Genomic DNA, 24,297 nt, shown 5'->3' on the forward strand with positions numbered 1-24,297 from the left:
AAGCCACACAAACACAAAAACTAACAGAAGAAATTTCATCCAGTGGCCTGAAATGTTTAAGCTGTAACTTTGTGAATGTTTAATACTAATACCTCTTAAATCTGGATAATGGCTGAGCTTTTTTTCTCAGAGCATTTTTTTTGTAGTATAATGGATCATTCTTAGTTTTTCTTTCTTTTTAGTCTCCCCTGATAATTTTAAGTTTAAAATCCTGCCTGTCATTCCAGATAATTTTCTTGATTTATGTGACGCAAACAACTATGATGTTTAGGAGAAGCACAGACATTTTCAGGGATCCTGAAACTTTTAGCAAACCTTTAGACTGCCGTGTCATTCTTGAATAATCTTACCCACAACTGACCGGATTTTTAAAGCCATTTAAGGGCTACATAGATAAGGTGATTTGCACCTTAAATGATGTATCTCTATCAACATGGCATAGGGAAAATCAGTTTTCTTAAGGATGGATAGAAATGCCTAAGCAAATACAAAGGTTTGAGGGCACAGTTGGTGCAGTGGGTACAGGAGAGCAGTCACTTCTCTGCTGCTCAAATATCTGATTTGTCTGAGGACAGTCTGGCTCTGAGGAGGAACCCCTGGACTTTGAGAAGGGCTCTTCCCTTGGATCCAAATCCTTGGATTCTAAAAAGACTCAAGTAGGTGTTTGTCTTTTCAAAATGAAGCTCTAAGAAATAGCTCTGCTGGTGCTTTTCAAAAATTGAGGTGATATTGCAGGGAACCCTTCAGTTCCAGTGAGATTGGGATGGAAAGGAGCCACGTTGTGCTCAGCCTGATTCAGAGCCAAAAATGTGCCAGGATTTGGTGCAAATGGGGTTGGTTTGTGCCTAAACTTGGTTGTCTAAAGCAGAAATCTGGTCTAAGCCAAATGTTGCTATAGGACACAAAAGAACACAAGCTCACATCGCTGTTCTTAAGGTGAAGAAAAAAGGGAAGTTTATTTTCTGACTCCAACATTTATAGTTTTCCAAAAGTGACAGTGAATTGGAGGGTGACAGTGGCACCTCTCCAATGACACTGGACAACCAACAGTCCATCAACTCTCTCCTCCTCCATAAAGGAATGCAAAATAATGAGTTATTTACAGAAAGTGTGTGAGAAAGTTCGCTACAAGGATGTCAACATCAGAAGGCTTAGAAAATCTTAAAAAATCAGGGCGACAGCCAAACACCTCCCTCTCTGTTCAGTGACAGAGAAAAATCAGAATTTTATCCTGCTGAACCGGAGTCTTTAAGGTAGGATTGGTGTGATTAATTTTCTCATGGAAGCATCTACTATTCTCTGTCTGGTATAAAGAAAGATTTAAAACTTTGAGTTGTATGATGTGAGACAAAACTAGACAAATTTCCTCACTCCCATTGATGCTACTCAGAATTAGAAACTGTGCACCTGAAGGGTCCTTGACCTTTATTGCTTTTTTTGCGTCTTAATTATCCCTTTCCACATTTCTGAACATTCACATCTACTTAAGATTCTGAGGAATTCAAGTTCCTAAATAATAAGGCCATAAAAGTACAATAAATCAGCAAGGCATTCATTTAATCTTGCATATTAATGAAACTTTTTGTTCTAATGCTACGAACAAGAACGCCCAAACATTTTTTTAATTTCTATCTCAATAATTTTATTATGTAACCTAGTATTTCTCTGTCTATCAGGGATCTTATTGTTCCCATATCACTAAACAAAGTTTGCAGTGATGTTTCTAAGTACAAAAATCACAGTACAAACTGATTGCCGTAGGAGAAGAAGTCAGCAGGAAATATATTTTTAGGAAACAGGTAATTACTTGATAACTTTAATATGTAGGAGATATGTGTGGGTGGGAGAAAAAAAGAGCTTTAGAGAAAATATTTTCTTTGTGGGACAAAGGGGTTCACAAAAAAAAAAATACAAGTTTGATCAAGGCATGAATTCACACATGGTGATATGCTGGGTTTCTATTAAACATCAGCCAAAAGGAAAAAAAAAGTATAATTCAAAAGAATTGATCAGTTGATAAAATGGAAATAATTTCAACTTTTCTGATTCCAAATTTTTCTCCAGCAGCCTTTCAACCTAGATTTTGTTGGCATTGGTCTTGCTTTCAGTGCCATTGGAAACTCATCTACAGAAAGGCTTTCAAATCTTTATTTTGTTGGAATGACAAAGTCAGTGAATTAGAAGTATTGTTATTAACTTGGGACCTGATTGTGTCAACATTTATGCAGGTGCCTAATTAATTCATGTAGTTAGGCTGAGAGATTTTAATGGACCACATTTTTCAGTCTAAGCATATGTGTGGCTGTTTTCAAGGCCACAGCTCAAACTAAGAAACCAATGTTTAATTTTGCCCCAGAAGTATTGATTTGCTGCTGAATCTAAAATTTATAGCCAATTTCTCTGTGCATAATAAATGAATCTTTCTCTGTCTGATACATTTGCAAGTTTTAACTCCAGATTCTAAGGAACGCCTTTGCCTGAATTTTACTTGTGGTTCTTTCACCTTTGACACAGGAATATCTTTCTTTGTGTGGTAGATAATAGAGAAGAAAGACTGGAGGTTTTTTGTTTTGTTTTTTTTTCATGAAGCTCAATAAGCTTAACTGGAGAATAGTAAATTTCTCAATTTTCAAAAACTTCCTGCATTAAATGGTAACATATGCTTAAAGAAGCAATAAGTAACAGCCCCCTATTAAAGGTGGGTTTTCCTTGCTTGCCCAATCAAAAGTGAGCACTGATGTAATAATATCATTGGCAAGCAAGCAGTCATAAAGTATTTTAATATCTATTCCCATTTTGAAACAGCAGATAATGTTTACATGTCATATTTTAAATTAGGGGCTAAATTATAGCCAGGTCTGCAAAATCAGAACAGATCAGAGAAGCTTCCACAGCCAATAAATGTGGTCAGGCATTAATACCTCGTGTTCAGGAATATGAATAAAGTGTAACTTTCCACCTTACAACCATGTTAATTTAAATTTCCCTTGTTTTGTTCTGAGAATGTCACACGTGGCCATGACAAACCCAGCTGTGTTGTACCTGCTCCCCCCATCTCTGCCCTGTCAAGGGAAATATTCTAAAAGCTTGGTGCAGCTTATCGCCACAAATCTGTTGCCTGTCCAGCATCTGCTGATTATTTACAGATAATTAAACATTAATTGCTCCATGTCAAGTTTGATTTTATTTCTGGGTACTAAAACTATGTTGAATATATTGTAAATCTTCCTTCTTCTCTTCTCTACCTTTGCAAGAACGTTTATATTAAGATTATATACCTTCATCTAAAATAGACAGATGCTTCTTTTTTTTTTTTTTTCCCAAATCCCTGGAATTTCCACCACTAATGTTTTTCTTGAGTTCACTGAAAAAGGTTGAGAAATTTATTTCATTTTTTTCTTAAAAACTGTAGGGTAAATTTTACTATATTCTGTTAACTTGAACACATATGTAAAAGATAAATTTCCTTATGCTTATGTAGATGTTCTTCAAACTGCCCATTCCTAATTCAGGCCTGTTGCACCTACTATCAATTATATCAAATACCTGACCACCTCTGCTAGTAAAGAAATTATAATCTGAAATTTAAGGTTAATTTAATTTAATCCTAAATATTAGGGTTGTTTACCTCCTTTTTTTAAATTGTTTTCATTATTGCATCTCTAGTGTTACTTGTTTTATCGCAACAACTCTGAATAAATTCCCTTTTATTCTTTAGGTTTACTTGTTTAGATTGTATTTTTAATGATTGCTTTTTGATATTCAGGCTTGAGACTTCCTTATGCAATCATATTAGTCTCCTACTACACTTTCAAGTGTTCTATTAATTAAGGTAATTTGATATATGCATTTATTAAATACTCTTTCCAAAACTTTCATCTCTCTTAAACTCCTTTGTAATTAAAATGTTTCCCCTCTGCCTGGCAATGTTTTGTTAATGTTTACTTTTTTAAAGTCTTTTGTTGCTATCAGTTTTTCCTGTTTCTCCAGTGTATCCCAGGAACTTACTGAACATTATCGGCATGGAAAACACAAATCTGTTCTTTCATCTGTCTGTATGAACAGATATATGTACACATATATATTTAGTGATGTATAAACTATATTTGAATCCCTGGATCCCTTTAAAGGTTTCCTCATTTGCATCCAGTGCGTAATATTTAAATGCCAGAAACAGAAAGATTGAGCTCATGGTTGCTGCCACTTCTTCAGAATGTAAACTGTTCTTAAATCATGTGTTTTTGTGGTTTTACTTTAAGTCAGATTCTGTAAAATAAATTTAAGAACATTTAGTTAAGAAGAAAATAGCATTTCCTATCACAGTAGAAGTTCCTGGGAAAGAATGTCCCTGCTCTTGATGAAAAAAACACTGAAAATTCCCCTTTGTATTCATCAGCTGGGGTCGGGTTACCATTAAGTGTACTAAAAACAGGGTTTAGGGAAAAGATGGGCAAAAAAGGTAATATTTTAACCAACAAAAAAGGCAATAACTGTTGTGGGAATCATAATTTCCTGTTCTTCTAATTATATTGCCAAAATAATAAAGTCAGTGATACATGATCTGGATACCTAAATGCTAGAATAAAAGTAATATGAATATGTTGAAAAGATGGCTCTCTATAAATCATAAACTTGACCCTAGCTCCCTAAATTCTTAAGAATTAATTCAACTGCATCTTTTTATCTAGGTTTCTAATGAAACATTGATTATGTTTGTCCTCTATGAGCATAGTCCTTCAATATTATTGTTAAATTTTTAAGATGAGTAAACAAGTCCAGGAATGCAGTATAATCAGTGGGACCTGATGTTCATGTTTGTAGGATCTGGATTTGAGTTATTAGAGGACTGATTTAGGGAAGAATTATTTTCCTGCAAACACAAGGTGCAGAAAGTGATTATGCCTTCAAAGGAATCTTCTATGAAATTTGAAGAAAAGTCTCTTGCTACTTCAAGCAATGCTCTGAAACCATTTACCAAAGTAAATAATAGCTTTTGATTGTATATTAAATAAGTTCATACCACAGTTTATAATATTTTTAGCCAATATCTGTGGCTATGTTTTGTGTTATATACATGGTGATAGTGAAGAAACAGAAGGTTCATTTAGGTGTCTTCACAAAAGTATATCCTTGATTTTCCATTTCATCTCTTATAAAATTATTATTAGTATGAGCTAGAGTGTAAATTATGTAAATTAGCAGGCATAATGGCTACAGTTTGTTTTGATCACTTGATACAAATATTTGCTGTGCTCTTTACAGGTTGTAAAGCTGTTAAATGAACTTCACTGCCTGCTCAGGTGTCTTGCAGCCTTTTAAAAGTTAGTAAATCACAGGTTTGGAAGGAAGTTTTCTAATTTTTGTTGCACAGTTGGAGGAGAGAATATAGGGATGGATACAGGGATGGTTATTTCCATGCTGTCAGATAAAATGCCAGAGCCGCCCACATGCAGGGTGGGTCCAAACCCATCCATGAACTCCCTGTGGAATTTCCAGCACAGTGTGTGCCGTGCCTCCTGGAAACCACCCATGCCCCAGAGCAAATTGTTCATGGGAGAGAACACAAATCTGACCCTGCTGCCTCTCCTTGTGTCCAACGCAGTGATGCCACGTTTTGCTGAGCAAGTGGAGGTGGCCATCGAAGCCCTGAGTGCCAACGTGCCCCAGCCCTTCGAGGAGAACGAGTTCATCGACGCCTCCCGCCTGGTCTACGACGGCGTCCGGGACATCAGGAAAGCCGTCCTCATGATCAGGGTATGCCTAACACCCGGGGACTGAAAAGTTTTGGGGTTTACAGGGAGGGCTCGTGGATAACAGGAATGCAGAAGCTCCTTGGAATCAGCCTCGTGTCGTAGTGAGGCAGAAAGGATTGACATTGAAACATGCGCCAGGCTGGCATTGAAAAGCTTGACATTGAAACATCCGTGAAACAGAAGTGTATATCCGACAGCAAAAGAATTAGTAAATAAAGAGGTTATTTAGTGGATGAATCACAATTAGTATGTTAATCAGCTAGAAGATTTGATCATGACTGCCAATAGATGCAAACTCCATTACTGTTTCCATAGTAATAGGATTAATTTGCCAAGCTCTTCGAAGTTTGTGGGGATTTTTTGTTTATTTGGGGTTTTTTCCCAATGTATGTATGCTGCCTGGGATGTGAGGTAGGTCTGGTTAAAATCTAAATGAATAAATTATCTTGCTGCTGCAGGGATGGTTTTGAATGTTTACCAAGGTAAAAAATGTGTCATTTCAGTGTTGACTAACCAGTTGATTCAATTTTTTTAGACATCTTTTAATAAAATAAATAAACAAATAAAAGACACCACATAACAACATCATTATTGTGATAGTAGGTGTGTGTTACTTTTCACTTTAGTCAGCAGACAAAGATTTAAAAAAGAAAAACAGCAAACCAAACCTGGTTTGGACATCTCTTCAGCAACTGAAACTGTTATTTGAAACCCAAATTGCCTTGAATCTGCCCTAATAAAAGCCATGTACATGTAAAGCTATGGAGAAAATCACAGAGGAATCTGTTGAGGCGAATAACAGGGCTGAAATGTCAACTGATCCCTTTGAGCAAACAGGTAGTGTGCACTTGTGCTTGTGAGTGTATTATGGCACTGATGTAAGACTTCAGGCAGTTGGAACACTCCAAAATAGCTCCATTTTAGTCATCTGCCACTATGTATTAACATTTACAGAAAAAGCTTTTGACAGGCTTAATTTTATAACTGCCAAACATAAATTCCATTCTCATACCCAGTGCTTATCCCAGGTGGTGTGAATTATTGTCCTGGCTTGTGGTGGGGGCAAAGCCATCCTGTTCTCTGGGTGTGCAGTGTCAGAGGATTGGCAGGGAAGGGAAGGGGAAGGGGAGGGAAATCTTTGCTTGAATTCCTTCCCTGTGAGGGTGCTGAGCCCTGGCACAGGGTGCCCAGAGCAGCTGTGGCTGCCCCTGGGTCCCTGGCAGTGCCCAAGGCCAGGCTGGACAGGGCTTGGAGCACCCTGGGATGGTGGAAGTTGTCCCTGAACATGGCAGGGGTGGTACTGGATGAACTTAAAGGTCCCTTACAACCCAAACCATTCCAGCATTCTACAATTCTGGGAAATGAAAGATCTGCATCTGTTTTCCCTTTGATTTTCCCGTTCCTTAGTAACAACAATTTCCAAATTTTCTTAGGACAAGAACAACTGCCTAGCACACTTTAATCTTTTCTAGTCATTTCAAACTGTGATTGTGGCACAGACTCAATCATCAGGTGGGATCTCCTACAAACCCAGGATTTTCCGTCCTCTACACAGAGCTCCATCTTCCAGCAACCCTCTACCCATCAAAGTTATCCCCAAGAGTTTGCCGTGAGATGTCCATCCTGGTGAGAGGTTTTTAAGATTAAATCTTGAATTTTGAAGGCCTGATCACTTCCTTTGTCACTGCCTGACAGTTCTGTGTACCTGGAGAGCTGATCAGCACTCAGGATTCTCAGTCTCCTTAGGAAAATCCCAAGTTACTTTTGCCATTATATCACTATGACTTTCCACCCGTTGTATGATCTGAGTTAATGAATTCTGTTTGCCCAGATTAGGAAGATTTATTTTTGCCTTCAGACAATTAACTTATTTATGGAGCTCAGTGTAATACTCCTCACCCAGGCAGAGAACTAAAGCACATAAATGGACTCATTATCCATGTGAGTTAACTGGAAAAATCCACATATATAAGCTTACACAGACCAGAGTTTGCTGAATCAGAACCTTATTTGCTGTAGAAAACAAAATTAGTTTCACTTTGAGATACTCTTTAACATTTCCATCTGAACATCTCACACTGAAATGGGATGTATAATTAAGGGGTGAGGCTATAAAAGCCTTTAGAATATTTTCATCTAATAATCTGTCAAATATTATGCACCCTTTAATTCAGGTGATAAAACTTTTTCAGAATTGCAAAAAAAGGAAAAAAAATCCAATCTTGCAAACTTTTTAGAGCATCTGACACAATTATTTTCAGGCAGTGATTGAGTGCAAGTTGTGAAAGATTGAATTTATCTGAGTCCCCTCATTCCAGAGAGTAAATAAAACCACTTTTGAAATTAATTTTGGTTGGTGTTATTACTTTTAGTAAGCTGAAAGAAAGGGTGGATAGTCTCTGTTCTTCTCTTTTTCCCTCAAAAGGGGAGAATTTATTGTCCCTTTGGAGGAGAAAGAAGACTCAGTTTTTCATTGAAGAGAATTATTATTATCTATACAGAAGAAAAAGATCTCTTTCACAAGTTAAGAAGTAGTATAAATGAATTTAAGAGTATAATTATAGAACCTAGAAATAAAATAGGAAAATAATAACTTCATTCCAACACCTTCCCTATTACTGCGTAGGGATGAAATTGCACTTTGTGTTTTCAAAGCTGCCTATGAAATTCCCTCAGTTATTGGCCAGAAACCCTCTCTACAGTCAGAAGGACTCACAATGGCAACTTTTCTCATTCTTATCAATCTCCAAGGCAAATTTACTCTTATTTACTGGTATTAAACATGGCCTTTGCCATTAGCAACCTCTTATTTAGAGGCATCTACATCAACTGAGCATTACATTTGTTTGGATCAGGAGTGCACTGTTGGAGCCAACGTCCAGGTGTTCCCTCTTGCCATGTTTAGTTCATGTTACAGAGTAGACTTTAAACATCTGTGAACTTGATTCTCTGGGGGGATGCCTGGAGATGCCCTCTGGGAGCATCTTAGGAATGAGGGAATGGCTGGAGCTCTGTCAGGAGAGGTTTAGGTTGGATATCAGGGAAAGGTTCCTCACCCAGAGGGTGGTTGGACACTGGATTAGGGTCCCCAGGGAAGTGGTCACTGCACCAGGTGCTGAGTTCTGGTTATTAAAATTGTTAGAGAGATGCCTCTGCCTGTGTTAAGGTGCAAACAAGACCATATGCTGAAGCTGGATTTTATTTAACAGTAGTGTGAAGTAGAGAGAGAGAGGAAGAAAAAGAAGGGCAGGGTGGGAGAGAAAAAGAGTGACAGACAGATTAAGAGTTGAAAACATCAGGTGGCTTAACTCACAGCCCAGTTCCCCTCAGGAGGCACATTGGAACAGGGCTTTGGTGCTCACAGCTTCTTTATATAATTTTGCCATAATGGCCAAGTCCTTTTTTAACAGTCTTTAAGCCATTAACCATTTCAGTCTCTCACACCAAGCCTGACAGAATTCAGGATAATTCAGAATTCAGCATTTGGATAATATTCTCAGGAAGAAGCTGTGACTCTTGGGGATGTCCTGTGCAGGACCAGGAGCTGGTCTTTGATGGTCCTTGTGAGCTCCTTCCAATTCAGGATATTTCATTCTATTATTACCTCCATTTCTACTCTACTATGTCATTAAGGGATTTTCAGTCCTTGGGAGAAAAACCTCAGCAAAAATGACTGTGGAGTGTATTAATGCTCAACTGTTGGGTGTATTAATGCTCTTCTCCTCTGCCAGACTTAGCCACCATCACCTCTGGGGCAGCCATTGGTGTAAAATCCAAATTGCTGCAGCATTTTGTGTCCTCTGTAAAACCAGATTTGGTGCAGAATCCCATCATCTTTTGAAACATCCTATCTCCAAAGGGTGTTGTGAGGTCTAGTGTTTCCACTGAGTGCCTGCTGCTCCTCAGATTGATTTTGAAGTGTTAGATTTTGCTGTAAATCACCAAACAACTGAAGACCTGCAGTGAGAGAGGGTCTCTGATTGAGGCACTCAGGTGCTGCTTGCAGTGGTACAAAAACAATGTACAGAATAGCATGGAGTTGGATTTAAAAGCACCTTGTAAAGTCTGGGTTTTTTTTTTCTCCTTGTCTTTTAGAATTAGAAGGAATTTTCATTGTAAAAAATAGAGGAGTATCTTTTCATCTCTCCAGTCTTTGCTCTCATTACAAGGTTAGCTTGACTTGGTGTTCACAGTGCTGAAATTCTTGTAATTGCATCTTACAATTTTTAAGTGCATAGCAAAGTGGGGTTTCTATCTTCATCAAGTACATTTGAGTTGGTGAAATATGAAACAAATAGCATTCATAAATCTGCTTATATATGCCATTTTATTCCTTATACTTGTATAATTCACGTATTCATACTGCAGTCACAAAAGATTTAAAAAATTACATAGATGGAAGATATTTTGTTCACAGCAAGCTCTTCAATCAAACAGCCAGAGAGATATTAAATATATATATATATATATATATATATATATATATATATATATTCCAATGTTCCAATGCCTGGAAGTTGAAAGTCACCACATTCATATTAGAAATAAAACATGCATCTCAAATAAGGAAAGCATATATTTATTGTGTGATTTTTCTGGGATTCTGAAAGGATCTGAAAGATTCTTCTTCACTGGAAAACTTCCTCTGAGTTAGATGAATGTTGTGTGTAGTAGAGATACTGTATTTGAAAAAAAATCTTGGGAACTCTTATGGCTTGTGCTACAAAACAGATTAAAAATGATGAAAATGGTCCATTTTCCTGCTGAAATCAATCAGTGCATAAAATCCATTAGTTTTGAATATTACTTGAGCTTCCTCTGCCACTGGTGGCTGTCAGCTCTGTTTGGAAGCTGTCTCCAGCCTCAGATCTGTGATTCCTATGTTTGTGTGACCATAAATCCAGGTGTCTGCAAGACAGAATCCATCTTTCTATCTTCCAGCTCAGAGAAATGGAATCTCAGACTCTGTTGTCTTGGAAACAAGGTTTTAAATATCAAGGTCCTGTTAGTTGTGCACAAAAATTAGAGTCATTCTGGTGTATTAGAAGGCCTTGCTAAGAGTTGTCCTTTAAGTCAAATTCAATATAATTTTTTTTTTTGGTACCTTTGTGTCTAAACAAAAGGGAGACTTTATTTTATATGGGCTGCATCTCCAGGGGATCAGCTGAGACAAAGCAAAGGTGCAGTGGTGAAAAGCATGCAAATGCTCAAAATGGCAGAAAACAGATAAAAGGTAACCCCACTTCTTCACCCTAATGCAAAATGCAGCTGTTTGGGGAAGAAAATGAGAGTTTAAAATTCACCACACTTGAAAACATGAAAAGAGTGAATCTGAAAGATCACTTTGAATTAGATCTCACTTGTACAGAGGGGAATAGGAAGATGTCTTATGCTTGTAGTATATTGCTAACAGTTGCATTACTTGCCCTTTTGGTTTGCACTACATTTTCTCCAAGTTCAACATTTATACCCATTAAATTTCAGTATTTTAAAGGCCACAGATTTCAAGATCATGAATGTCAGTAACAGCAATGCATTTTTTTCTGGATATTTCTTCAAGAATAAGTCCTTGTATCAAATTTTCAGAATATATTTTCTTTTTAAGAGGCAGCCTCATGTCCTTACTGGTTACCGTGTTTAGATGTAATATTTTGAATATTACATCTTTACTTCAAGTTTGACTATGAAAGGACTTGGAAAGGACTGCACATTATGTTTTATAATCTTATTTATAAAAGTGGAGACAGAAGAATCTAAGAGGAGTATATTTGGGGTGTGAAAGGGTACTGGCTTTACAATGACCAGTGAAACTTGTTGAGTGGACTTGGAGGATGGGGAAGAGCCAGCTGGTTCATTGAAGCTCTGCACCCTGTTCTTGTTCTGAACAGCTGAGCCTTGTGATAGAGAGCACTCTTTGCTCAGGGAGTTGTAGGATTCTCTTTGTACCTGGCCTGTTTATGACAGATTTGAAGGTCTCATTCTGCCCTCGGGCAGCTGAGCAGAGAAAACAAAGAGATTAAAGGTGATTGGAAAACAAGACCATTGGATGGGTACCAATCCTTCTATTTCACCTGTGACAGTAGAGAGAAGGTAAATTCATTTTTCATCTGAACTTCTCCTGCCTGTCTGTAGAAAGCGAAGGGAGACGACCCATCCTCTGATCAGCACTGAACTCCAATTTATTAATCCATCATGCACATTTTATAATAGTGTTAATTAAGCTCATACATATTGCAAAACCCGAGCTCATCATAGGTCACAGATTACACATTAATCCCTCCTTTTGTTTTCAATACCTGTGGCTTGTTATTGAAACCAAGATTTGTTTTCTCACCCTGCTATGAATGGTTCTCAAGGCCTCCATGTTTGTCACTTTTGCTTTCCCAAAACTTATCCAAGGACAAGATATTTACTTGTTATTAAAAAACAACCTGAGAACCTCTGCTGTTTACATAAACGTGCCTGAGAATTTTGTTGTTTACAGGAACAGGCTTTGAGAATTTGCTCCTCACAGCTGCCTTTTACTTTTCCATCAGCTGTATATGATTATGGCATGTCTGAACAAAACTCTATAAGCCATTTCTGAGCAAAATTCTCCAACACCTGTCCTGTTAGACACTCTCTCTGTGCATGCCTCTCTTCAGAGGTGCAAGTTCATTACCACACTGTCACACCTGGTTATTTCTTCCTCCAGCTCAGCGCCAAAGCCCATATTTAATTCATGCTCTCACAGTCCCACCAGGATGTCTGTGTTTTACCCTCCCCATCCTGTGCACTTCACTGTGCAGCTACAAACAGGGGTGTGCACTTGGTGTTGGGAGCCAGGCTGGAACAGAAATACCACCAGAAGGTTCCTCTGTGTTCTGTTAGAGGGTTTGGAGCCGCTCCTGGTGAGTGAGCAGCCCCAGACAGAGCTGTAATGACAACTGGCAGTGATTAGCACCTCTGCTGGGAAACTTGACATTGCCTCCCAGCGCCAAATGCCAGCCTGGATGATTTCTTCTGTAGTGCCTTGGCCTTCCAGGTTGTCACTGGGGGTGATGGGTGTCCAGGAAAGTGAGGATTTCTCCACAGTTACTGTGGTTTTCTTTTTCTTTTTTTTTTTTTTTTCTTCATACCTTTGTCATGACTGGTACCCACAGAACTTAGGCTATTTTACCAGATGCTATTCAACCATAAAATGGAATATAATCTTCTTTCTAAAGATTCCACTTTTTTGCACCCTCTATATTAAATATCATACTAATACTGACTTTAAGGAGACTGTCTCTCTGAATATAAATAAGGACTTTTTTTTCTCAAAACTTTTTGCTAGATGGTGAAAAACCCCAAATGAACAGATCCATCAATTATTTTTTTCTCCCTCCTTCCAACATTTTAAACAATCTGAAGCCTGAAAATACGTAACTTGATTTAGTAAATCTTCCAAGAAACTTTCTCTTCATCTGTAGCATCAGCATTGAAGACATCAATGTCTCAGCAGGAGTATGAGTCAAATTCCAAAGCTCTGTGCATGAAAAGGACCATGTGAACCAACATTACACAGATTATAAATTTCATGTTTGTTTCAAAACCACTTGACATAATTTACAATTTCTTTCAATGGGAAATATTTTATTTGCTTTGATAAATTTTTCTTCTACGATGTTAGTTGCTTTTTCCCAGGTATTTACTTTCTCTTTTGAAGATTACATGTAGTTTCCAGTAATATAATAGTGTTAGCGACCATTTATATATGAAATAACATTATTTTAAAATACTGCATTCCAGTTGTTAGTGTTTCCAAAGGATATTTGTTCCTGGAACTGCATTCATCATGTTAACAGTGTTAAGAGATATTGCAGCAAGAAAAGTTGTGGCAAGGTAATGACAAATGCCATTTGTAAAGAAAACTAGGGTTGAAACAATTTAATTTTTAAGACAATTCAATTTCAGTCCCTGACTGCTGGGGCAGACAAATTCATTTCAGAGGAGAACAGAACAGCATTTCCTGGGCTGGCAGTCAATGAAATAAGAGCTCACTGTGCAGGGGACTTGCTCTGCGTCCTTTTTCAGCCGGTCATCTCCTCTCTGTGGCTTTCGTGTGTCCCTGCAGACCCCTGAGGAGCTGGAGGACGACTCAGACTTCGAGCAGGAGGATTACGACGTGCGCAGCCGCACGAGCGTCCAGACCGAGGATGACCAGCTCATTGCCGGCCAGAGCGCCAGGGTGAGTACGAGCCCCACCTGTGTGACCAGTGAGATCCCTGCCTCAGAACGCGATTCACAGCCCTCAGGGTTGTTTAAGAAGGGATGGCACCAAGCTGACAGAGCTGCTGAAGGTTTTTCTCACGTCGAACCTGTCTGAGTAGCATTTATTGAATGGTCTTGAGGCTTTTGTGCTGCCTGCTATCAGCTGCTTGCTCCAGCTAGTGCTGTAAGAGGAGGTTTTGCAGGTTTGGAATGTGATGAAAATGTGGGAGTAGTCAGCAAATTAAAAAAAAAAAAAAAAAAAAAAAAAAAAATCCCATCAGTGCACCATGTGCTGTATCCAGAGAAATCTTACATTAGTCATGTTTCCCAGTGTGCAAACCTGTCAAGAAGATCTGTTTAAGCTACTGAGTAGTCCCTGTAATTTAATTGTAATTGAAGACATTTGCTACTGAGTCAATGTAATTTTACCAGGGTAATTACATCATGATAAACTCCAGTCACTGTGATTTGCGACCTCAGCCTGTGCATGGGGATTGCAAATTAAGCTGATGAGTGCTTCAGGGGTCACAGGTGCTGGGGAAGTGCAGTCTGTTAACACTCAGGAATATTCCTGTTAACACTCAGGATTATGCCACCCTCTGATGAATGTTTGCTTTTTACTGAATAGTCTTCTCAGCTCAGATTATTTAAAAAAAAATAATCAGACTATAATTTTATGCGTCATGACAATATATTTGATTTGAAAAAAGAGCTTTTTTAAAAAAAAGCATTTTAACATTTTCCAGGAGAGAACCAGCAGCAAACTGGGAATTATCTGAATGATTTTCATTGGTGTTTCACACAAGTCTGATTTGTTCTGTTGTGCTAGAAGTGAAGCTATGGACTAAATAAGAAGCATCCTCCCAGCACACTCAAACACCAGCAAAAGTTGATAACTGGAATGGGGATTTCTTACCTTGGAGTCTGGAAGAGGATTTGTAGGGCTGAGAACCTAAAGAGCAGCAGGCAAAGATGCTGTGAAAGCTCAGAGGACCAGGACAGAATTTTCAGCTGCTGTGGGTTGGGGCTTGACACATGGGTTTTACACTCTGAAAAGAAACAGTGGAGTAACAAAAATCTGAAAGGAGCTTACTCAGAGGTGTGGGAGAAATGCAAGGCATGGATCCAGTAAAATGGGCAGAGATTTCTTTTTGTCTTAAAATTATTTCCCTGAATATTGAATATAGATGGTAAATTACCCACACCATTAGAAAAACGGGAGTTTTATCATGACATCCCTAAGGCAAAAGATACCTGAATTCCTTACTGTGAGACTGGTGGCAGAACTGTTCTCGATGTAGTTGAATATCTTTTGTGATTTTGATATTTTAAAGGGCATAAACTCCTTTTGAGATATTCAAAGTATTGACTATTAAAGCAAATCTCAGGTATAACAGAAATGAGATACAGTACAGACTATTTTGTCAGATTTCACAGCCTTTCTCATCTTTTTGGTTACATTTAGGACCGGGTAGCATGTCATCCTTTCTTGATCTAAAACCCAAGTAAAGACTGCAGTAATTTTTCTTACTAAGAATCGAGTTCACCTGGGGATTTAGGAATTCTTAAATTCTACTACATTTATTGTGGTTATTATTACTGCTGTGCTTAAATCCTTCTGCTTTGATCAGCTACACGCTGTATAAACATAATATATCATAAAGACAGATCCTGAATAACACAGATTGCAATATGGCACAGGAAACAACAAATCATAAAAACCTAAAAGGGAAACAATGCTAAGCAGAAGCTGCCCAGTCCCCAGTCTGGAGTTCTGAGCAGAATAGAATTTTGTCTGAACCTTTCCTGTGGAAAAGATGCAAAATACTTTTATTCATGCCATGTAATGGATTTGTTTAATATGCTTACTCCATAAGGCTGGTAGTGTTTTAGCAGAAATTCTTGCGTTGGTCTTCAGTAGAAATAAAAGTGGAATTTACAGGCTGCATTTGCTGTAGGATATGGCTGCTTTGAAAGCACATCAGCAGCTGGAACAGAATTATTAAAGCACTGTTTACCAGTTTAAAGAGTGTGCAGGTGAAGCAGCCACTTGAAGAACCCACAGGCAAGTCACACAGATAAACTTCCCAAATTTCACTACTCCTATCATATTCTCCTAATTTCAATTAATTCCTCAGTTCTGTTGTTTTATGTGCATTTTATATATTTATTTATTAGCTTGACTTACACTGCATTTTTTTGTAAAAAGACTATTATGCTCACATTTGAAACTGCTGAGTTACATTGATAAGACCTAATTAAAACTCATCTTGAATTTTAATTTGATTAACTTGCAAATTTCTCATTTTCTGATCTACTGTTTATAACCCTTTTTAATTTCAGTTTGGGAAAAGGTCAATTACGAATTTTTAAAAGCCAAGAGCATTTTAAGAATATGTAGAAAAAGACTTCAGCTGATTGAAAGTGACATAAACAAGAAAAAAATGTAATGAAACTTAAATATGTGTCACACCCCATTAAATGCATAATGTGGTCTTCAGATCCCCTAGAGCCAAATAAAAGCTTAACTTGGAAATCATTATTCAAAGTGTCCATTTGATCCTCAGAAGTAATTATTATAATTTTTAGGGTGTTTTTGGAGGGGAGCAGGAACTTTGTGCTTTGTTCATGCTGAGGCAGATCAGTACCAACCTGTCCAGTGCCTTTTTGCATTTCTTCCAAGAGAAAATTGGAACACTAAATATCATTAAAGATACACTTGTTACAATTCACTTCAAATGTATTGTCTTGTGTGTCATAGCTCATTTTAGTGTTGTGTAAATCTGAAATCCTCTGTTTCTGACAGAGGATGAGACTAGGGGTGACACAGCAATTCAGTCTGCCTTTTCCCATAAATGTCACTTGTTTTATTCTTCCCCAAAATTGGGATTTAGTTCTCCTTTGTCAACTGGTGAATAATCACGACATCATAAATAGAAATTTTATCATCTTGGAAGTGCAAGAAGAGGCATAAACGTGCTGTGAATGTGCTTTTACATGTCCTGACAGAAATCAAATGCCTACAGGATTTTACTTGGTATCTTCAGCTCCCATAAAAAGTAACTCAAGCTGTTGGGTGGGACCGCTGGAAAGATCCATTTTGTACCTTCCTTTCTTTCATGCCCAACTCCTGTATTTTCTCCAGGCTATCATGGCCCAGCTGCCCCAGGAGGAGAAGGCAAAGATTGCTGAGCAGGTGGAGATTTTCCACCAAGAGAAGAGCAAGCTGGATGCAGAGGTGGCCAAGTGGGACGACAGTGGCAATGACATCATCGTGCTGGCCAAGCAGATGTGCATGATCATGATGGAAATGACAGATTTCACCAGGTAAGGGCAGAACAGCCCCAGCTGAGCAGCTCAGATGGGCCACGTCTCGCATTTTCTGCTTGCTTTGTACCCTTTTGAGATGATTTGCTGTGGTTTTGGGGATGGAAAACCAAGGAATGCTCATCATACACACTGCCCGGGGTGTTTGTCCAAGTGGGATTAATGACATGAAGATTTTGTGCTATTTGCAAGTCTCTTTTATTTGCAGATCGTTTTGTAAAGTTGGTCTGTGACCTTACAGACACTCCAGTGACATTTCCTTTAGTACCCATCTAAGTGCATGTGCCTCTCTGAACTTTCAACATTTCAGCACAATTTGTGTCAATCAAAAATAATGGCAAAACTATTTATATCATTTAAACATTGAGCTTCCTTAAAAAAAAAAATCCCAAATGAAATGAAGCTGGTTTGATCTAATGCTTTGTGGGAGTCTGTCAGTAATGATTTCTTTTTTTTGCTTTTATTTCTTTTCTCTATTGATGCCTTATTCTTCTCTAATTGCAGAGGCCATTCATTAATGATACAATAAAAACAGAATTATTGTCACTTACTATGGTCATGTTGTTAATCACTCCAGGGAGAAAGGTTGACAAGATTCTTTGAATTCCAGATCACTGTAGTAAATTAAATTTTGTTCAGTGTTTATCTTTTAAGTGGGTTCAAAAGTTTAAATGGTATTTATCAAAATGTGATTACACAAAACAGGATGAAAATCTTCCTGTTTTGTTTTTTTTTCCAGGATTAAAATCAAACATTCATTTATTCATCTCTTTGTGTTGCCCCATCCCTGGAAGTGCTCAAGCTCAGTTGGTTGGGGCTTGCAGCAACCTGGGGTAGTGGCAAGAGGTGGAAATGGATGCAGAGGATATTTTACAGAATTCTGTGTTACTTTTCTATTTGTATTGTCTTGGTGTCTCTGATCCTTCTGTCTACAAAACATAGGGTGAAAACTGCCCAAACATTGTCATTGTATCATGGAAGGAAGAAATTATGTTTTGAAGCAACAGCCCAGAATGTGCACAATTTCTGCAACCTCCTGGACAACCTTTGATACATTGAGCATGAAATTGGCAGTTTGATAATGGTATTTTCTAGCATCAAAAGAACAAAACTAATTTGAGACTGAGATAAAGATTACTGACACATTTGAAGTAAATAAAAAAAAAAATCAAAGTGCCCCTCTCTCTGCATCAGATTCAACAAGTTGTTTAATATATTCCATTAAAACAGAAACAAGCCTTTCACACCTTTTTGGTTGGCTGTAACCTCAGCAGTGTTAGAACAAAATAATTTTTCAAATGCATGGAGTTTGTGACAGTCAGAACTGCTCATGTAATTAATGTAGAAGCACATGAGGTCACCAAGAAGTACTTTTGCTGCAGTTTAAGTTCATCAGAAGTGGGATACTTGTATTTCATCTGTTTAAAGTGGTAATGAAAGTCTGGAAAGAAGATTAAAATGGAAATATGTTTCAGCATGTAATTCTTGCCATTATAGATTTTTAAAAAATTCCAAAAATAATGCAGTGTTGTGCTTAGAAAAAATGCTTTCTCTTCAATTAAAAAAAAAAAAAAAAAAAAAAAAAAAAGTTCGACCATATTGTCATTTTCCACATTAAAAAAAAATGGAAAATGAACTCACTTCCTGAGAAAGTTGAGACTTTCTCAGGAGCAGCAGCAATTTTACTGGTACAACCAGGTTTAAAGTTTTGAGTCTGATGAAAACTCACAGAAGTCTGTAGAGACCTTCTGTCTTAATGCATTTTGGTAGCTTTAATGACTAAAACCAGAATTTTGCACATCATCTTAAAAATATGGTGAAAGATCAGGCCTAAAGCTAATTATACATGTTTTAAGTATAACATTCAACGTAACACAATGATTACGCTTCACCTCTCTTTATTTTCCAACAAAAAATCTTCTAAAAAGAAGTTTTCTAAAATGTGACATTCTTGCCTTAGACATGATGGGCTGAACATTTAGCACTGGCTTGGGAATCACATCATTTTGAAATAGTTGTGTATTCCAGGATCAACATCGGCTTAATGAGCCCTTAAAAAATGCATATACTATTAAGTACAGCTCATGTGCTTGAAGGCACCATCAGACTAAATTGCCAGTGAGGCATTTTGTAAGGGAGAGGAAATACAGCAGAAAGATTTCTTAATCAAGCTGTACTATAAAGTACTTAAAAGGCAAATTCGTAATAAATTAAGAAGACATTTGTGTTACTATTTTAAAAATGAGCAGTAAACAAAGTCACTAAAAGTGTTGCTTTCCATGATTTGTTGAGATTGTGGGTAATTGTCCTGTGTTCCACAGAGGGAAAGGCCCCCTGAAGAACACATCTGATGTCATTAATGCAGCCAAGAAGATTGCAGAGGCAGGATCCAGGATGGACAAACTGGCACGGGCAGTAGCTGATCAGGTACCCCAAAACAAGCTGGAACACGATGGAACCTCTATGGATGAGTTGCCTTTTGTAGGAAAAGTCTGTTTTACCAGAAAATTACCCGTTGAGAGTCTTGGATCCTGCTCTTCCCATTGGTTCTTCTAGACCCATCAGCATTTTGCAGAGCAGGAAATTCATAAATGAATTTCTCCAAATTTCAGAAATGGCCTCAATTCTGGGCCTGATAGAATTAGCTAGAGACTCCTTCAGGCTGGAAAAGATCTGTGAGATCATCACCTCCAAAATGGCTTTGCTGTTCAAAAAGCAGTAAGGATTTGGATGCTCCGTTTCCCTTGCTAAGTGTTTAGGAATGTTTGGATTCTTTTCAGCTCATTCTTCCAGCAATTTTCCCTTGATCTGGCTCTTTACTCCTCCAAGGTTCTCTGACTCCCTATTTTCTGGTTTGCCTCAGTGTGTTGTGCATGTTGTGGGGTCTGTGTCCTCACTCCTTTACCAAATTCATGTCACAGCTGGACAGAGGACCTTGCTGTATATATATTTTCAGATTTATCTATTCATCTGGAGAGCAAGAGGAAGAAATGTATTAAAAGCCAAGTGCCAAATTTAAATCCAGGCCTTACAAAGTTAGTTTTAGATTTAAACAAATTAAACTTCACTGTTTTTTCCCTTTGAACATTACCTATACTTTGTTTCATTTCACTGTCATCAAGAGAAAATTTGCTGGAAGTAGGAACACGTAACTTCCTTGCCTCTAGTATTTCTCTTCAAAATAAGAATGTCATTTTCTTCTTCAAGTAAGAATCTTTGGATTCTTTTCAGCTCATTCTTCCAGCATTTTTCCCTTGATCTGACTCTTTACTCCTCCAAGATTCTCTGACTCCCTATTTTCTGGTTTGCCTCAGTGTGTTGTGCATGTTGGGGGGTCTGTGTCCTCAGCTCTTTTTCCAAATTCATGTCACAGCTGGACAGAGGACCTTGCTGTATGTATATTTTCAGATTTATTTATTTATTCATCAGGAAAGCAAGAGGGAGCAATGTATTAAAAATAAAGAGCCGAATTCAAATCCAGGTCCTACATAGCTAATTTAGGATTCAGACAAATTAAACTTAAATGTTTTTCTCTTTGTAACTTTCCTATGGTTTCTTTCATTTCATTGTCATCAAGAGAAAATTTGCTGGAAGTGGGAACTGATAACTTCCTTGCCTCTAATCTTTCTCTTCAAAATAAGAATGTCATTTTCTTCTTCAAGTGAGAGTGTGGTAGTGTGAAACACCTTGCCATGGAATATGGGCCAGAGTGGCAAAAAAACCCCAAAGCTTCCATTTTTCTGTAGCCTCAGAAATGTTGGGTTTAGGTCTTCTTCAGCAGCAGCAAGCATTTTTCCTGTAGTTAACCCATTCCAGTCCTTCAAATGTAGCATCTGTTCATTTTAACACCAGGAAGAAGAAATCCATCTGTCAGCTGATGAAATTCCTGGTCTGCAGTGTTTGCAGAGGTGGAATATTTTAAAGAAAGAAACAGAAGGAGACTTGTTATGCTAAGAGTGCCTTGACTTGAGTCATATTTTAAATTTCAGAGGACTGTAACCCTAATAATAACCAGTTAAATTATTTTGAGAATGAAGTATTTGTTTTAATGCTTGCACTTTAATGATATTTCACAGAACTCTGGGGACCCTTGAGCAATATAAACTTTTTGTGGACAGCTGCATTTTTAATTATTGTTCCAATGAAAGAGCCCTTAGATTTTTTTCACTCCAAGGTATTTATATGTAAAGCCTTGACTACTCTTTAGAAGTATTGCTTTAAATTCACTCCTTTCAGTTCAGAGACTTCAAGAACTGAGTAAATATTTTTATATTCAATTGGCATCGTAGGGAGAAGAGTTCTTTTAGGGATTAATGCCTGAAAGGTGTGGCAACTGTCTGAGGAGGACTCTATAGTGAAGCTCCAGCTTTGTTTATTGTTAAAGGGCAAGAAAAAAGCCAAGTGACTCCATTTGAGGTTATAGACAACAATATTTCCAACTTCTTCACCATGAGCACATTCCCTGCCAGCTGCTGGGGCCAGAGCAGTGATCTCAAGGTTGGAGCTGTGATGTTGTTGACTCATGTGCATTTAATTCTATCAGTTTTGCTTGGAATGCTCTGATAATATTTATTTTTTTAATTGAGCATAAAACTCTGTAAGGTGATAAAAAGGTATATTTGGAATCTTTGTCCCCAAGCTATGCAGGAGGATTGTCAGTCAGACTTTGCTGGGTAGCCCCAAAGAGTATTTATTGGAGACATGCTGCTAGCAGTGGGCCCTTTTAGCTCTGTTCCATCAGAGTGAATTACTGAGGTCTGCTCTCCTGAGGCAAGACTTGGAATATTAACTACAAGGCTGTTGCTTGTTATGCTGTTGATATTGTGAGGGACGATGCAGTTTCTATTAAGAGTCCCAGAGACTATGAATAAATTGTACTGGGGCCCTTTCTAGTTCTATTGATTGTGAAACCCTCACACCATCCAGCACACCTGATCTAATCCCCTGGATGTCTGCACAAATGCCAGGGGGGCTGCCAGGCACACAGGAGTTGGCATTGGGGGTAACCACTCAGAACTGGGTTTATCTGGACATTAACTGGTCTATACTGGATGTTAACTTGGATATCCAACAGGCAACCTGGAGTTTCAAGTTAAACCTGACCTTTTGGGTGTTCAGTACAATTCCATAAATAATTGCAGAGCATAATTTAAAATTATTATTTTCATAATGCTGATAAAGAGGTTTCTCCTTTTTCAGAAAGGTAGAGTGCATCTTTAGGTTGCAATTCATAAATCTTGAGTTAAATGAAAGGTAGAATTTGAGTTTTCACATTTTATCTAGTACCTCATGTAAAGGCAGAGTGGAATAGATCCGCCTAATACACACACACTGCCACTGTCTGATTACCTGTCTCTAATCTCATGAACCCAGCTCCATCTGATCAGTGTTTGTGTTGTCTGCAGTGCCCAGACTCAGCCTGCAAGCAGGATCTGCTGGCCTACCTGCAGCGCATTGCCCTGTACTGCCACCAGCTCAACATCTGCAGCAAAGTGAAGGCAGAAGTTCAGAACCTGGGAGGAGAGCTCATTGTGTCAGGGGTAAGCTGGGATTTGTGTTTAGCCACTTGTTTCCCATGTAGCACTTGAAAGGGAGAAGTTTTGATTGCAATAATGAACAAAACAAAAATACACTGAATCATAAACAAGTTTGGGGTTTTTTTTGGTTTTTTTTTTTTTTTTTTTTTTTTAATTCTATGACCATTATTCCAGGCCTTACAATAACTTGTGTAGAGCAATTTGATTTTCCAATTACCCTTTGTTTATACTAACCTTGTAGAATCTTCATTCCTCCAAAAGAAAAGTAATTTCATAGCCTAGAAAGTCATTGCCAAGCCGTGAATATTAGAATTATTTGGAGCTTTTGTGTATTTGCTCGTTATAAATCTTCTTTCCTTTGTTAGTACTGGTAATTTCCTTCCTCTGTGCAGAAGCCAACTCTCTATGATGTGCATATTGTTAAGATGGTGATGACTAATGGGATTCATTCACTCAGGTTCCAATGCACACTAGGTTTAGCAAACGACTCTGGAAGGCCAGCAAAATACTTTAAATTTTGATATAAATGCTGTTTTCAAGTCCTATTGGAAACACAGTGATTATATACTCTAATAACACCCAGTTATGAACACTTCAACCTTCTCACATACAACCTTTTGCAGAAATAAAGACAGGCAGCAGTAATATTGTAAGCAATGAGTTTTTTACATTTTTTAAATATGTTTTTCCTCCTCCTGTGTTGGCCTTTGAGCCTCTGGGAGTATGCTAGAACCACAAAGAAGCAATGACTGCTCTTTGTGATTTTTTATTTTTTTCTTTGACACTAGTTTAGCCCCATGACACTTTTGTTATCCTCTAACTCAAGTACAGACCATATGAATGTAAATTTGTAACATATTCCACTCTCCTGAGTGGTTTCAAAACAATAGTGATTCGTGAGACCCAAGATGCTCAAAACAAATTGTTTCCAAACATGGTTTTGAAAAAGCACCCTTTCATTGTTTAAGCCCAATCAAGTACGAAGATTATTAGAACAAACTTGTGCCCTTCATTCCATCCATGAGATTCCCCAGTGGCATCACTGGCCTTCCTCAAACATACCAGAAGTCACAGAAAGTGTTCTCAGTCACATAACTTTATTTTTTTTTTCTTTGCAAAGCACTATAGAAGGTCTTAAACAATTGCCAGGCTTTCTTGGATCAGACATTCTGAAGTCATATACACAATCCTAAAAGGAGCTGCTTAAAGGTTCCTGTATCTGTCCTGCAATTGGTCTTCACTTCTTGACGTATGTACGTATGTAATTTTAATGCCTTGATCTTCCCACAGCAATGAAAAATCCTCTTCCATTTTCCTGACAGCAGCGGCGTGATCTGTCCTTGTATCACTGACAGCTATGCTGCATCATAATTGCCATGATCTTTTCTTACCTCCTTCCATCCGGGTCCAGCCTTTCATTACCATTGAGTTGTCATGTTCATCTCTCT

General features: G+C 37.9%; 1 protein-coding gene across 4 annotated transcripts in view; it reads left to right on the plus strand.

Moving 5' to 3' along the window:
- Positions 1 to 24,297, plus strand: part of CTNNA2 (catenin alpha 2) — a 481,291-nt gene that overhangs the window by 429,365 nt on the left and 27,629 nt on the right. For all 4 annotated transcript variants that reach the window (XM_063157887.1, XM_063157886.1, XM_063157888.1 and 1 more), the window contains 5 exons: positions 5,603 to 5,754; positions 13,849 to 13,962; positions 17,131 to 17,312; positions 19,634 to 19,739; positions 22,718 to 22,852. In XM_063157887.1, the coding sequence (XP_063013957.1) occupies positions 5,603 to 5,754; positions 13,849 to 13,962; positions 17,131 to 17,312; positions 19,634 to 19,739; positions 22,718 to 22,852 (689 nt within the window). The remainder of the gene's footprint in view (positions 1 to 5,602; positions 5,755 to 13,848; positions 13,963 to 17,130; positions 17,313 to 19,633; positions 19,740 to 22,717; positions 22,853 to 24,297) is intronic.

Source organism: Melospiza melodia, chromosome 5 (assembly GCF_035770615.1).
Source record: "Melospiza melodia melodia isolate bMelMel2 chromosome 5, bMelMel2.pri, whole genome shotgun sequence".
Taxonomy (NCBI): Eukaryota; Metazoa; Chordata; class Aves; order Passeriformes; family Passerellidae; genus Melospiza; species Melospiza melodia.